Raw genomic sequence first — 17,094 nt, forward strand, 5'->3', positions numbered from 1 at the left:
TAGCTTTTGGCCTGTGGAATGTGATAGTTGAGCTCCAGTGCTGGTCTAAAGGTCAGTTCATCCAGTACATGAACCAAACTTAGGTCGTTTAGAAAGGAGGTGGCGTATCGAGGGGAAAATCAGACGTACTGTAAAATGTTCACTCACCACAGACGGGGCACTGGACGGAGCACTCTCATTTCTTTTCCTCTTTTCTTTTGTTTATTTTTCTTATTTATTCCTTTTCATTGTGTTTTCTTTCATTGTTTCAATTGGTTTTTATGTTGTGTGTGTGTGTGTGTGTGTGTGTGTCTTTTTATGTGTTTATATGTTGCTGCTGATTCCCCAGAACACACTTAACTCACCTGCTCATAAATAAATAGAATAGAATTAAAAAAATACACATGGCATCTATATATATATATATATATATATATATATATATAATATGTACATTTTAAAAAGATGCAAACGGTCAGTAAATAATTAATTACTAAGGATCAGATTTAATCTGCCAGATAATATAGTTCACAAACCACATTTACAGTTTTATAGAGATTTTATTTACTAGGTTTATTTGCACTGATGTAGAATTCAGTTCTTATATTAGTGTTTGTAATTATATATTATAAATATATATTTTGTATTGATATATTGATAAAAAAAATGTTTTGCATTAGTGTAGAATTGAATTCTGCAATCAGGTTTATATGTTGCATTAATATTTTATGTATTCTATATAATATATAATTAAATAATTTGTTAATAAAGAAGTTATATGAATTAAGATAGAATTTAATGAACAAAACAGCTTTTAAATTAATTGTGCCTTTAAAGAATGCTTGCTGATAAAATCAAACAGTAAACCGTAGAACAAACACGGCTCTTTGTGTTTGATGTGTTTACACACATACTGATTTATGTTAGAGTTCCATATCTGATGAACAGTTAAACTATGGAGTCCATAACATTAATCTGAAAAACAAACAAAAACTGCCCTAAATTTGATAATGACTTTAAACAAAGCACCTATTTAATCTACTGATCTTCACCGGTTTGAACCAATAACAATTAAACTGTGCATCTTTTATGATAAACTCTTACATTGACACTTTTCTCTACTGAATTGACTTGTTGGCAAACAACAGCAGTTTCCTCTATATATTTGATTAAATTCACACAATATATCTGAAGCTTTTAAAACAGATCAAACTGACTAAAATGTATTTTAATGACTAAACGATTTTACTAATATTGCACAGGGCAATTAAAATAAATAAATGCTTTTTTTTAATGAAAATCCGTTTTTTATTTATATTTTCTCTTCTTCTCTCTCTCTCTCTCAGCATACTCCTCGCCAGGCTCCACAGCTCCCAACAGGTTTGTCAGCATCGGATCACGGGACAACAACTTTCTGAACATACCCCAGCAGACGCAGGTGATTCTTACTCTGTCGTATTCAAAACACACTTATGAGTGGTTAAAATCATGCACTGTAACACGTTAGCCTGCTCCTCCCGTCCTGTCTTTCCACATTTCCCATGATGCTCTGTGCTATGCGGTGTCGGGCCCATCTGGAGCGAGCCTGTGATAACTCAAGCTGACGGTGGAGTTGATTTGTGCATTGTGAATGTGCGGCCTCCTCCATCACTCAGCTCACTTCAGTCATTAATGTGTGAAGCTCCCTGCTCCTCAACACATGGTGACCATCTGAAGCACTAACTCACCCGCTCTCTCCCTCTCTCTGGATTTCACCATTTATTTTCCTCTCTTTCTGCTTAACCTCTCCTCACTTCTCCCTTCTTTAACTTGTTTCTTGACTCTTTATCATCCTCTGCTGGTGACTTCTGCTTCTGTTTTATTTTCTCTCGCCTTGACTCCTCGGCAGTGACTTGGCTTTGTCTGATTTCACACATTTTCCAGTGTGTTCACCCTAAATGAGAAGACAGAGGAAGGTCCTCTCAGAGATAAACTGCATGAGGGTGCAATATAATGGTTATCATAAGTAAACGTTTTGTGAAGATTTGTTATTTGAAGATATTAATGTTTATTTTATTTTGTGCATTGAGAAATGCATTCATTGAAATTCATTGTGATGCAAGAACTGATAAAAGATACAAGAGGCGGTAGAAAATAATGTTATTGTTTTTACACAACAACGGTAACATTTATTTTGAGTTTATAATTTGCTGATGTTAAGAAATTGCATTATTAATTGTAATTGAATGCAGTACAAACAGATAAGATAAATGCAAGACAGTAGTGAATTAAATGTTTACTGTTATAATCACTACAGTGACAAATGTATTTATTTTTATTAGTATTGTTTTATTTGTTATTGTTAGGAAAATGTGCATTAAGAAAGTGTTAATAATTATAATTCAAACTATAAGAGATAAGAGGCAGTGAAACAACCGTAAATGAAAATAAATTTTAATTCAGTGTAATACATTGATAAAAGCAAGAAGCAATTCGAATAGCATAATAATATTTATTTATTTTGTTAAGAAAATGTTCATTAAGTGTTATTAATTGTAGTTGTCAGTGTGATTTAATTCAAAGACATACTTGCACTTGAGTTTTCATATGTCCCTAAAAGATATTTGGACACTTTAGTTGAACTTTATCATGTTATTGTAACAAAATATCAAAGCAACTGATGCATAGATCGAAGAAAAAGGAACACTTTTCAAACACGTCACACAGAAATGGCTTTTATTAGGATTTCAGTGATAAATCAACAAGCTTCATGTCACCCTGTGTTTGTGAAATGTTAGTGAAAGTGTCTTTCCAAATTTCATTGAGTGAAGATGATGAAGAAAAGTGAAGCTGGGAAATTGAAAAGATCCTGAAGTGTGTGAGAGACACAAATACAGACACTTTACTAATGCAGTGACTTTTTTTTTTTTTTTTTTGCCTTTAGTGTTCAGATACATATTTTATTGCACTTTACTTTTGTTTTATTTGATATATTTAGAAGACACTGAAAAATTTGAGACAGATATAGACTTGTTTCTAATGTAGCGACATTCAAACATTAATTATTTTCTAATTTTAAGAAAATGTGCATGAGTGTTCATTAATTTACGTTTTATATTACGTTTACTATTCATGTCATTTAACACCAAGTAAAAATGATGTTGGTGAAAAGAAAAGATGAGAAGATACAGACTCAGTATCTGCTGTAGTGGTGTTCAGAGGACGTTCTCTCAGCGATGAGAAAAGATCTGTGGAAATGTGAGACCGGAGCGGAGCAGAGACAAAGTTGAAGCACAGGCCCTAAACTACAAAGTCACGTCCCATCTGTCTGGTTGCCCACAGCAACGAGACATGATGTCACAGGCAGTTGAAGTTGAACTTGAGGGTCACTGCCAAGGATTACGAGGGGAAGAGTTACTTGGCCCGAGTGTCTGTTGGGCTTGAGCCCGCGGAGAATAGATGGGACGTGCCGGGGGTGTTTGTGTGACCTGCAAGAGTCAAGCAGAACAAAAGTGACCCGCCGCCCCTCTAACACAGCCTCCCAGCCACAGTGTTTCCAGAGAGTTCTGTAAAACCAGTCAGGAGTAACAATCCCGAGAGACACATCACAATCACAGTATGAAACGTTCAAGCACTTCTTGACTGCTTTTACTGGTCAGTCCAAGAGTGTATCAGTAAATAGCCTAACAAGAGCTCTTGTGCAAGTACATTTATCTCATAATTTACATAAAATATGTGTAAGTGCATTGTAGATGTTATATTTTATATATATATATATATATATATATATATATATATATATATATATAAATAAAATATTTGATTATATATTCTAAATGCGTCAGAGTTTCAGTGGTAGTTGAGGTCAGACTGGATGAAGAACAGGCCGATGTGTGAGAGTCAAGCCTGACCTCTGGTGCTCACTTCACTAACAGCAGCATCTCTTCACATTCAGTCAACATACAGAGCCATCTTAAAGTGTCCATACTTTTGAATTAATGCAGCGAGAACATTTATCATAACATAAAAATAGAGATTATATTGAAAATGTTTAAGCTTCTAAAATCAGTACATACTGAACCATGCACACTAACTTTAAGATTATACAATTAAAATACAAAATGTAATTATACATTTCAAATAAAAATTTATAAATTCAATAACTGCAATTTACAGTATTTAAATAAAATAATAATGGCTTTGTGACAATCAAACACATTCCATTTAGTTTAATAAATGTAATAATGATTTTATTTATATTCTATTAAATTATAAAAATAAATGATTAAATATAGGTCTGTCACAATAAAAATACATTTCACATGTTATACTTAAATTTAGAAGTTATTTTAATTTTAATTAATGGATACAAACCAATTTACAGCTTTATGTGAAAATACATTTCACTTAATAAATTAAAAATATTTATATTTTATTCATTGGGGGTGGTGTTGGTGCAGTGGATAAGACACATGCCATTGGTGTGAGAGACCCGGGTTTGAATCCACTGTGAGACACCAATGTGTCCCTGAGCAAGACACTTAACCCCTAGATGCTCCAGAGACGTGTGACCTCTGACATATATAGCAATTGTAAGTCGCTTTGGATAAAAGTGTCAGCTAAATGAATAAATGTAAAAGTGTAAGAATAATAAACCAATTATGGAATTGTGACAGTTCACTTGACTTAAATAATTTTACATTTTTTTAATTGAATATGTTATTAGATGCATACAAATTATAAACATTATTCAATTCTAGGTTTGATAATACATGCAATTTAATACATTTATTAACTTTATATTTGAACAAATTTATATTTTATTAAATTTGTTATAAAATATAAACAAATGGTTGAATTATAATACATTTGTGACATTTATTTTGAATTTTATAATAATATAATGTTTTCACTGAGCTGATGTATTTGTAGATTTAACACTAACAGTGCCTTTATTCTTTGGTGTGTTTTTTACAGTCATGGTTCCTTTGACGAGGTCCTGCCTGCAACCTGTCAACACTATTTGGAAGTTTTATTACAAAAAAAAAATGTCAAATAAAATCCTGTTTAAAAATCCCCTCCAAGCCGAAACGCACCCTGAGAAACGTGAGCAGCATATGATTGGGAAACGTTCGACCCTGTGTTTGCCAGCCGTCAGACGCCCCTCAAGCCCTCTCCGATAAAGACTATCAGATCACAGCAGGAGCAGAAGAACCCCAGGAACACAGACCGAAAATGTTATTGGAACAAGGATGTAGTGTACAATGGCTGGGATTACCAACAGTTTCAGTGGTGAGGATTCAGACACAACAAAAACGCAAGATTTTGACCAATTCAACTTCAGTTTCTTTTCTTTTCTAAACACTCGCTGATGTTCAGCATACAGGCGACACTAAATGTCATTTCACATCATGAGAGCCCAGGACGTTTAGCATTTTTAGCTGATTAACATGCAGTAGAAACGTCTTTTTTTCCCTTTTGTGGTCAATTACTAAACTAACTACAAAGTATTGCACTACAGTAATGCGAAGAACACTAGTTTGATGTGCACTATTGAAAATAGGATCGACGGTGGACATTATTTGCACATTTTATTGAGGAGAAAAACTAACTGGCACCCTAAAGCTACCCAGAGACCCATTCTCATTTTCAGGCCTCAAACTGATTAAACAAAAGTCAATTTCAGGCACTTAGTGCCAACCAGCCAGCAGCAGATTTTAGTTAGTACTTCTATTGGACGAATAAAGCCAGCCAGCACACACTTAATCACGGTCACGGTAATGAAATTTTGTGAGCAAAATTTATTTTTGTGTGACCGTCTTGAACTTGATGCAAAACTAAATTTTTCATTTCACCTGAAATTTCTGATTGCATGGATTCTTATTAAAGGGACAGTTCATCCAAAAATGAAATTCTTCCATCATTTACTCATCCTCAAGTTGTTCCAAACCTGAACGAGTTTCTTTCCTCTGTTGAACACAAAAGAAGATCTTTTGAAAAATGTGAGTAACCAAAGAGTTGATGGTAGCCATTGACTTACATAGTATTTTTTTCCATATCATGGAAGCCAGTGGCTACCACCAACTCATTTTGGGGTGAATTGTCTCTTTAAAATGTCAGTGAAGTTTTGCAACTTTAAAATTGTTTATTGAAAAAAAAAAAAGTCCCAGATAATGTCTAAAATATCTTTTAAATTGTTTTGTATTTAATTATTTTTATTTTTTTGTCAAATGCACAAATCACCGAATATGCTGGTGAATATAGCGAATTATTAGACCATCTTGAACCTAATTTGAAATCTGCTGATAGTGAAATTCCCATTCAAGTGGAATCATAATAAAATGACTAGACCCCCGGCCCCCAACCAACCAAACTAAATTTGTATAAATGTGACCGCACCTTTGTAGCCATGTGACAGTTACAATTTTTTTATTGTTTGTTTAATGAAAAAAAGTCCCAGATAATCATTGCATTCTTTTATTTCAAACTCAGTTCCTTTTTAAAATTAAAGCCATATGTTTGAACTTCGTTTTAAATAGTTTGTTAAAAAAATCTTAAGTAAACTTTTAATTAGAAGTATAAAACTTTTTTTTTTATATAACAAAGTATTTTCTAGTGATTTTTAACGTGCCCCAGCTAGTAATTCTGTTATGTATAATGGTTGTGATTGTAGCGAGACATAATAAAAGTCCCTGATTTATTAGCACTAATAAAAACGGCCCTAGAGACACGCCCACTTCTGTGTTTTGTTTACGTTCCCGTTTACACTCCCAGAAGTCTGTGTTCCAAGAGCACGAGATCTCGCTGCGGAGCAAAAGAATATGTGACATATCATAGCCGTGATCAGAAGGAGGTGGGCCGCTCGGACCGCTCTTACTAGACCAGTCACCATTCACTTCAGTAGCAGTCTACTCTAAATTTGGTAACACGCACTCTCCTCCACAGATTGACTACAAAGGGAAGCCTTTACAGTGAATTAGAGTACATTCATCCGCTGTTTTCAGTGCAGCTGTATCAGTAACCTCACAAAATAACTGGACTGCCTGACCATGTGTATCTCACTGCAGGGAAGCATTGTTGCCGGATGGCGGCCGTGTCATCGCTTTGGTAGAAAATTAACACGAGAATCGTGATGGCAATGGTCTTTTCTTTTCTAATCAAAGGAAGTGCCTCTGTATTCCCATTATGCAATTTGTTAAACATGAATTCAGGTTATTTTCTTGCATATAAGCTATAGCGGAGCGTGAAATTTTTATGAGAAAAAAAAACAAGCGTCAGCTCACTAGTTACAAACATCTTTATATATATACAGGATATATCCATATATATTTATATATACACATTTTCTTTCTTATTTGCCTAATAAGCTCAGTGGCAGTCTAGTTATTTTTTGAAGTATGTTTATAAATTCGATATTCGTTCAGAAGTACCAGTCCCGAAAATCCAGTTCTGCACTTAATAATAATTAGAGCAAAAAAAATAATCAACTGTCGGAAATCAGATTTCCGCTGAATACGATAGCGTAGTAAAAAAAAACCTAATAATGCATGGCTTTTGATTTCTTTTGTGTTTGGACAGGAAGTATTTGTTATTACAAAATAAAGTGTGTTGATTGAGCCATGTGCAATGCCTTGGGTAGAAACTGTGTTTGTCTCATTGTTAGGGTGTACAGGAAAGCGTAGCGGTGAAAATCCTTCTATTATAGTCAAGTCCACGCCGTCCGGGACTCTAAACTACAGGGCGGAGAGAGCGAGAGAGTTTTGGGAATTCGTTTTGTAATCTTTCCTTTTTTCTGCTTTTTTTTATGTTTATTTGTAATGATTTGTTCTCAAAACTTAGGAGGGCTGAAGAAGCAGTTTTTTGCAACATGTCAGAATATATCACGAAATAAAACAGGTGCTTTTTATGGATCAAAGTATGTTTGATCTCTATTATACATAAGACAGAAAAAAAGTGTTATCACTACAAATTTTAGATGAAAAAACCCTTAATTACTTTTCATTTTTGTATTTACTAAAGTGGGGAGGGTGTTCATTGTGGTCAAGGTTGTGACAAAAGGCATTTTTCCTCCGAAGCGATCGTATAATGTCGACTGATGACGTCCTAAAAAGTTTTACGACTTTTAACTAGCTAAAACACTGGATTTGTCCGGTATTTTGGACTTCATGCTATGCATTCCATATATTCTAGGACTTCAGTGCTTTGCATCGCCCACGAAACCTTAACCAACTTCCCATCTGAACTTTTTGCACACAGAAATTTTGAATGCGATTGAAAGGTATGACAAGATCTTCCCTGTGTATGGGAGAGGCTTTAATGCAGCTCAAATACATTAAATGCCCATTGTAAGATAGAAAGTTTGGAGTATGAAGAAAGACGGGAGGTGTGATGTGGATGTTATCTTTTATACATTGAAAATTATGAATCTCACAAACACTTTCAAGATATGTACATGTGTGGTCATGATTTTACAGACCCCTCACAGGACATGAGGACAACAGTATATTTATTGTGGCCATGAATTAAGAATGTGTTCCCTTGTTCCCTCACTTTATTAAAATTTTGGCCACAAAATAAAAATTTGTATTTATATCTTAATTTGTTCCCTCGTTTTTATAATCATGGCATTAGTACAAATTGGCCATGATGTACTAACACAAGGAAACAAAATAGTAAAACATGGCTACAATTTATGAAAACGAGGAAACAAGTTAGTATAACATGTCAGCAATTTACGAAAATAAAGTCGCAAATTAGTTCAACATAACCAGAATTTACGAAAAACAAGGGGACTATTTTGCACAATGTGGCTATGATTTTCGAAAATGATGGAAAACATTTATACAGTGTCATTACAATTTACGAAAATGATGGAACAAATTTGTACAAGAAAAAAAAAATCTTAATTCATGGGAAACATTATTTGTGGGGCTCTGTATATTTAATTCAGAAATTGTCAAAAAATATGTTACAATACAAAAACATACTAAAAGTCCAGGCATAAAAAAATTTTTTTTTCCTTTTGATTTAATAAGATTCACCCAAACAAATTTCCAAACAAAGTCAGCGACCAATCAGAAAGGGAGTTGAAATTGAACCCCTCCCCCTCTGAACCTGCAGCGCCCTCTACTGCCCCCCCCCCATGTAAATGACTCTAAATATATGTTTTGTGATCTAGTGTTAGATTCAGAGCATCATAAAGGTTGTCCCTAAAAAGTGCCTTTTGTTCACAGACAGCATCTTGTAAGACTGAGTACCCATCTCAAAAAAAAAAAAAAAAAATCCCCTCGTTCAAACTTCTGTATGTCTCCTCCTGCAACCTCTTCAAAGCAGTTTATATAGTACTAAAGGAAATTGGTGTGACTTAGTTCATCTTTTTATTGTTGAATAATTAAGAAAACTGTATATTAAAAAAAAAACACCTTTCTGTCTTGCTTTTCCTTCCTCTGTATCTTGTCTTCTGCCTCTTTTGGACACTGGAGTAGTCTATAGTTGCATAAGCATAGCCCTTTTCCCTGTGCCCCTTTTCTCTGAACAGAGGGGGTTTAAAATAAAAAAAAATTAAATAAATAAAAGTAAGAAAAAAAAAAGTTGTCTGAGCTGAATGCAGTTAGCTCACATGTTATTCTTGTCTGTACGCTTCACGTTGTATTCATACCGATCTCTTCAGCTTCTCCATTGAACAGTTAATGTACGTGAACAAGTTACGCCGGTGAGCTCTGGTGGGCCGTCCGACAGACGGGCGTTTCAGCTGGACGTGGTCTGTGAAAACTAGAGAGGCCGACCGTTGGGGTAGAATAGGCGAGTTTTTGAGCTATTTATTTCTTTTTTGTTACCAAATTCATTTGATTTGCTATGATCTGTTTGTATTGATATTGCATTGAGAATCTGTGTTGATGATGCACCTTTGAATGGTTGTATGTGACCAGAAAATAATAATAAAAAAATTAAATAAAAAAAGTTCCTGGATAAAGACAAAGCACCTTAGAAACGGACTGGCTTCAGTCCAGGGAAAGCGACCGCGAGCCCAGCGTTACGAGCAGAAGTGATGCATGCCACAAAAACCTGAGCGAGACTAAAATGACCTTAAACTCACCAGCAAAAGCCCACATCATGGGGTTAACGAAAACATGCTTCCTCCAACAAACAAAATATGCAATTGTTTCACTTTCCCGAGTCCTGATTTATTAATAACTGTAAGTGAAAGCCATAGAAAAGGACATGTGTTTGGCGCTCTCGTTGTCTCTCCCTGGTACTGACCGTCCATTTTCTTTCTTTCATATTTACTTTTGTACTCTTGTTGAGCGGGGCATTCAGATGCGTTTAGAGTAGCATGAATCCTCGGCGGCTCCAGCCCTGGTTTAAACTCCTCGAGCGGCGCCCTTCTCAGTCCAAACGCCTTCCAGAGCTCATGGTGAAATGCATGTGTTGATTACGATTTCTTTTCCATAATAAGAAAAACAAGTAAGAGCAGCACCTTTAACTGATTGAATAAAAGGATGTTCTTGACTGTAACGATGAGTCTGTGTGGTTATTTTGATATTTCACATCCAGTTTAGTCTCCGGCCAGGCCAGGGGCCCTCAAGGTGACTTAAAATGATTTAAAACAAACATTAAAGGAATAGTTCACCCAAAAATGAAAATGTACTCACTCTTCATTCTAAGGCCTTCAAAGATGTGGATGAATTGGTTTTTTTCAGATCTGGAGAGATGTAGCATCACATCAGTGGCTCCTCTTCAGTGAATGGGTGACGTCAGGATGAGAGTCCAAACAGCTGATGAAAAAAAAAAAAAAAATCACAATCCACAAATAAGAGAGTGGATTTTGATGTGAGGGACAACAGGTGATGTTATTGTTATAATTATGGACTAATAAAACATCTTAATGATGTATTTGTTTCTCAAAAACATGCAATGTTTACTTCACAAGACATTAATTGATGGACTGAAGTGGTGTGGATTACTTGTGCATAACGGTGATGATTTTATCAGCTGTTTTGACTCATTCTGACGGCACCCATTCACTGCTGAGGATCCACTGGTGAGCAAGTGATGTAATGCTCACTTTCTCCAAATCTGTTCTGATGAAGAAACAAACTCATCTACATCCTGGATGGCCTGAGGGTACTTTTTCAGCAATTTTTTTTTTTTTTTTTGGGTGAGCTGTTCCTTTGAAATAAAATAAAACAAAAGTTATGCATCATATTGGTCATACTGTGATGTTATATGAAGTAAATACTCGCACAACATAAAAATACTTTTTTTTTTTTTTTCTTTTTTTTTTTTTTTTTACTTTAAATACTTTTAGAAAGTATTTATTTGATTTACATTTGTCACATTAAATTAAGTCTATAAATAATTATTCATTGCACTTTTAATACATTTTCACCTGAGTGAAGGGACTGGGTTTGGATGACAAGCATCAGCTAAAATGCAAGTATTTTTATTTATTATTTTTTCTTTGTAATTGAAAAATGCGTTAAAGTCCATTGTTTACAGAAGTTAGTTATATTGTTCAGCACTCTGCATGTATGTGATCAGTGCTTATGTTCAGTTAAAATACAACAAAAATAACTTTTTAAAAACAATTAGGATCTGTTAAGACTTGTGCGTCAAAGCAAAATTAAAAGTTTATTTGAAATATTCAAGTCCACCTTTTGTGTGCATTTTTTCCAAAAGGTTTTTAAATTTCTTTAAAAATATTTATAATGTAAAATATAACATTTCAATCTATTTACATTGGATTATATAAAAATGATAACATATCATTTGCAGTCCAAATCTAGATAAACAGTAATCAGCATTTTATGTGGCATTAAGGAAATTGAGCTGAAATCAACCCACTGTGAGTAATCAGAGGTAATTTAACACATATAGACATCTTAAACCGACACTCATAAGTGGTAAATGTTTTTATGATCGCATCCCTCCCAGTCGATGAGCTCCGAGCGCTGAAACCAGAGTGAAATCTCCCGCTCCGCTCCCTCCACAGAATCAGACGCATGGACGACGTTTCTGAATGAATTTAACAGTGATGCAAGTCATTTCATCCATGCTACTTGTATACATGCCAAAGTATTGTTGCTTAATTTATATGCAACTTCAAACTGAGAGGCTGATTTTGTGTTTGACTGAGTGTGTGGCTGTGTTTGATATAATAGTGGGCACTATATAGTGTGTAGTATAAATACAGTACCTGCTGACGTGGACACTGAAATCTCCTCTAATAGTTCCAGGTGCAGCTTCAGCAGGGTCTGTGCTTCCCACCAGCATCCGTGTTGACCTCACTACATTATGCCCCTCCCACACCTGAAAACAAACCAATGAGGAATGTGAATTAACTCGTCAATCTTCATGCCAGTATATAAAGATCTCATAGTATACAATGCTACACCATTTCACACAGTAATATGCAACCTTTTTATTTATTTATTGTATTGCATGTTTAAAAACTTTATTTGGCATTTTTAATCCAATATTTGAGGAGAAATTATTTTTGAATGTTTATTTATCAGTGTAAATTGAAGTGCACTGCATTGTGAGATATCAATTCTACTCTGTCAAATGCAGGGTTATCTGGGTTTTGCACTCTTGTGGATAATTTGCATTCTGCCAAGTATTATAGTAGTAGGATGTTCATAGCATATGGTGTTAAATAAAGCATAGTTTGACTGGCCCTCACCATGGCTACTACGGGGCCAGAGGTCATGTAGTAAAGCAGGCTGGCGTAGAAGGGTTTCTTCTGCAGCGAGACGTAATGCTGAGCTAAAAGCTTGTCAGAAGCCTGAAAAACACAGTGCATGCACATTATGTAGAAACACGCCACATACAGTCATGAAGATATCCGAGTGTATCACTCACCTGCAGCATCTTCAGACCCACCAATCGGAATCCTCGCTGCTCGAGGCGCTTGATGACATCACCAATCAGACGTCTCTGAACGCCATCGGGCTTCACTGCTACCAAAGTCCGTTCTTTAATGGCAGAAAAATCTACAGCAGGACGAAAACAGATCAATATATGCGAGGTTTACATGCACCTACATTTTTTTTTTTTTTTTTTTTTTTGGTTAATGATACGTTTGTTGAAAAGGTAACTGTGTGACCTACTGACAAGTGTGAAACATACCAAATTATTGATATTAAAATGATGCACTTCTTTTGGGATGTTAGCATTTAGAAGATCTCATTTAGATTTTACATGAAAAATCTGAGCTTCAAGCAAATTTAATAAATGTAAAATTCCCAACCTTTTTCTTACTACTTTATTTTTTTTAACTTGTGTAAAGAAAGTGTGATGAATTGGATATCTTACAAATTTGGGTAACACTTTAGAATGATGCTCCATTAGTTAAAGCTGCAGTCGGTAACTTTTGACACTCTAGCGGTTAATAAACAGAACTGTTTGCGTCTTGCTGAAGAACATCGTAGCCGGAACTACTTCTCTCTGTTTATGTCTATGAAGAATCACAAAGGTACTGGGTTACTCCGCTGCGGTACCCCCGAAGCAATCTAAAATAGTCAGAATATAAACACTTATTATAGGTGCACCCTAGTGATTCAGGACAAGCTAAAAACACGGTTTGGAAAATGGATTCATGGTGTACTCGCTTATTATATACATTTTTCTACATTTTGAACACAAACAAAGTTACGGACCGCAGCTCTGATTGGTTGTTTTTTACCGGGAGCGATGGAGTTTCTGCAAATGGCAATAGGACACTGGGAGGAGCCAGAGGAGCTTGAGATTTTCACAGATTATCTGTCTCATATTCTACTGTGAGGACATAATGACAGGTTTAATAAATATGTAAAAAATATTTTTTTTACAAAAGTTCCCTACAGCACCTTTAATGTTAGTTAATTAATTAATTAACATGAACAAACAATGAACAAAACATTACTGTATTAATTAATCTTTGTTAATGTTAATGAAAATACAGTTACTCATTGTTAGTGCAGTTTATTAACTAATGTTAACAACTTTTGATTTGAATAAAGCATTAGTAAATGTTGAAATTAACATCAACTTAGATTAATAAATGCTGTAGAAGGATTGTTCTTGCTTAGATCATGTTAACTATAGTAGTTAACTAACATTAACTAATGGACCATTATTCTAAACTAAAGTGTTACCCAAATTTGAAAACGTCTGACAAAAGTGTGTGTCCCATATAAGTAAATAAGTGATGAACCTTGTGCGGAGATCTTTAGCACAGAAAATGAAACTTTATACACAAATAATTTCCTATCGTTACCTCATCGTCTCTCAATATGTAGCAGCATATTTGAATATTAATTGCAGAATATTTGATCTAATGTCACTTAGTCAAATGCAGATCAATGGTGTGTCCCATGACCATTTCTCATAACAGTCTGGATTTAAAAGAAAAGTTTCTGTAAATGTGACACACTTGGTCGCTTACAGTCTCTCCTTGAAGCTTGATCAAATTAAAAAGTTGTTCCACACTCGTGCTCTGGATTCTTTAACTCCACATGCAGCCGATATGTATTCAGTACAGCACTATGATTGGCCTTCAAGCTAATATAAACCGATATCACACATACTGTGAACAGAGGGAGTTTGAGGTCACTAGAGTTATTAGGTGTCTAAATAAAGATAAAATAACTGCCATACTGTAGCAGTACCATTTATACAGTGCTAATATTATATTTTTTTAATGCACTAATTGAAGTGGAAAAAAAAATTGTATCAGTGCAAAATACTGTTGTATTTTGCTTTATTGGGTCACATCGAGATGTGAGTATTTTTATGCTCATTATGGTGAACATGCTTCTGTGGTCCGTTTCTGTTTTGGCATGTGATGCAGAAATCCACTGTGATTTTGACCCCTGCCACTCAATCTATTAAACGAGACAATAACTTGCACAAGGTCCTGTCTAGCCTAATGCAGTCAGCACTCGCACACGTGAACACAATTAACCAATCACTGATCATGTGAGGACCGAGCACCGCTCATGTAATATCAGTGAGATGAAGCATGTGCATTTTTATACTATGACTTACATAAAATAAATGAATGGAAAAAACATATAAATGAAATTTGATTATGATACTTTGGTTAGCTGCAACAAACAAAATATACCAATGATGTCAGGTGGGCTACTGTACTAATGCAATGGTACATACTTTTATATATACCATTATTATTCATATATCTTGTTATTTCAAGAAATATGATATACTGTTGTGTGTAAGCAGTACTTTAGCATTTCCATGGTAATGACATCAAAAGAAAAATAATAGTCCTTAAATTAATTTACCATGGTATTTACATGGTTCTCTAAAGTATATTAATAGGGTACAAAAATATAAAAAAAAATATCACTGTAGTCCAATGGAACTTTTGAAATAATTGTTAGCATTTCTGTTGTAGCTAACAAAAATATGTTTCAGGAACATTTTCATAACGTTCTCGTTGTTATGAAATCATTATTCCTGAAGGTTATCTGAATGTTTAAAATGTCCTATTATATTAATAATAATAATAATAATAATATATGTTAATAGAATGTTACAGTATCATTTTGCAAAGATAATAGGAATGTTACTTTTGAATGTTCCCTGAACATTCAGAAAAAAGTAGTATACCATTTAAAAAATGCCAGACAAATTTTTTAGAGGTTAAAAAAAAAAAACTCCATGAATGATGTATAAATAATATTTTTATGCTCACGTTTTGAGAGCATTATTAAAGACCAGATAACTTCGAACAATCATTCTGTTAATGTACCTGGAGCAACGCTTGTTTCTAACTTTGAGAGAACCTTGTCAGAACAGAAGCCAAGAATCTGAACACGTTCCCTGTCAGCTGGACTGCGCACATCCATTAATATCCTCGTTAACCAAATGACACGTTTTTGTGACGTTCCCAAAAAATTTTGAAAATGTTATTTGAGTTTTCTCTGAATGTTCAAAACGTAATAAAAAAAACGAAACGTTAGCAATACAGATGTTACATTTTATTGTTTTGTAAACACTATGGTAATATTACTTTTGAATGTTATCTGAATGTAGTAGTAGCATATATATATATATATATATATATATATATATATATATATATATATATATATATATATATATATATATAAATGAATTACACGAACGTACTATAATATTGGAAGAAAGTTTGTCAAATCTCTAGCTGGTACGATATTTCCCGTGGTAACATTGTGTATCTCTAGTTAATCCTTCGCTTCCAATTGAAGGCAAAGAACGCTTCTTGTATTGTTGTTATTATTATCATTATTAGTTTCTTCACAAGCTATGTCCTGTTCTGGGATGGAAACAGATGGATGTAAGCAAACCTGTGTCACTGCTGAGGCTGCGCGCGTGTCCGTGTCCCAAAATGCGCGTGTTACTCCGTGTTGCCGCTCGCGCTACGTGGACGCACAGAGCAAATCTCGCTGCCATCATTTTTTTCCTAAGTCAAATGCGTTCCAAATCTTCACCGAGTAGCGCTTTAACAACTCCAAGACCTCGGAGCGCGCCGGTGCTTTTAACCCCGGCCCGTTGCACGCGCGGACGCGGTCATTCACCTGACAGGTCAAAGTCACGCGTCCATCAGGGGGAGAGAGACCCGCTAATTACAGTGAGACACCGGTCCTCAATTAACCCCATTTCCTGTTTGGAGAGCCATGAAACACACACACACACACACCCGAAGCTAGAGCCCAGCTAAAGAAAACAGGAGCGGAACTAAATGAATTAGGCTACTTTGTTCTATAGATTAATTATTTTCGTTATGAACAAAGTGCATAAGCCACAGATTTTGTCAGACTCTAGCGGACATTTGAGCTATTTGTCCTAAATGTGAAGGACAAACACATGAATCGATGTCTGGCAGAGACAGAACATTAAATGTTAATCTTTGTAGGAGAACAAACACAAGCAGAACGCACTACTCTCGATCCCTTCAAACAGACAATTCCAGTTAATGATCTCTGATAGCACGAAATGAGGTTTAATTCGGCCTTGATCACTACTGATGATGTGAGTCGGACAGCAGAGGAAGGGTAGGCTATTAAAATGATTAAGATGAAATAAAGAGAATTTAACTAAATTATTTTATGAACATGACATTCAACTCAACTGACCGATTTTCCTTCAGCC

The 17,094-nt window shown here is 34.9% G+C and overlaps 2 protein-coding genes and 1 long non-coding RNA gene across 9 annotated transcripts in view; 1 reads left to right on the forward strand and 2 right to left on the reverse strand.

Annotated features, from left to right (window-relative positions):
* Positions 1 to 10,473, forward strand: part of LOC127954857 (nuclear factor 1 X-type-like) — a 159,100-nt gene extending 148,627 nt beyond the window's left edge. For all 7 annotated transcript variants that reach the window (XM_052553413.1, XM_052553414.1, XM_052553419.1 and 4 more), the window contains 2 exons: positions 1,326 to 1,417; positions 4,936 to 10,473. In XM_052553413.1, coding sequence (XP_052409373.1) covers positions 1,326 to 1,417; positions 4,936 to 4,950 — 107 coding nt within the window. In that variant the 3' untranslated portion in view covers positions 4,951 to 10,473. The remainder of the gene's footprint in view (positions 1 to 1,325; positions 1,418 to 4,935) is intronic.
* Positions 10,474 to 11,385: 912 nt separating this feature from the next.
* Positions 11,386 to 16,592, reverse strand: LOC127955031 (nucleoside diphosphate kinase, mitochondrial). Its single transcript, XM_052553429.1, has 5 exons — positions 16,290 to 16,592; positions 12,820 to 12,950; positions 12,641 to 12,742; positions 12,155 to 12,267; positions 11,386 to 11,973 (listed from the first exon to the last, which is right to left on the reverse strand). Exons 1-5 carry the CDS (start codon positions 16,396 to 16,398, stop codon positions 11,853 to 11,855), a joined length of 576 nt encoding a protein of 191 aa, XP_052409389.1. The 5' UTR covers positions 16,399 to 16,592; the 3' UTR covers positions 11,386 to 11,852.
* Positions 14,682 to 16,283, reverse strand: LOC127955073 (uncharacterized). Its single transcript, XR_008153405.1, has 2 exons — positions 16,083 to 16,283; positions 14,682 to 15,986 (listed from the first exon to the last, which is right to left on the reverse strand). It is a non-coding gene; the product is annotated as an uncharacterized LOC127955073 (long non-coding RNA).
* Positions 16,593 to 17,094: the final 502 nt, after the last annotated feature.

Source organism: Carassius gibelio, chromosome A3, assembly GCF_023724105.1.
Source record: "Carassius gibelio isolate Cgi1373 ecotype wild population from Czech Republic chromosome A3, carGib1.2-hapl.c, whole genome shotgun sequence".
NCBI classification, from domain to species: Eukaryota; Metazoa; Chordata; class Actinopteri; order Cypriniformes; family Cyprinidae; genus Carassius; species Carassius gibelio.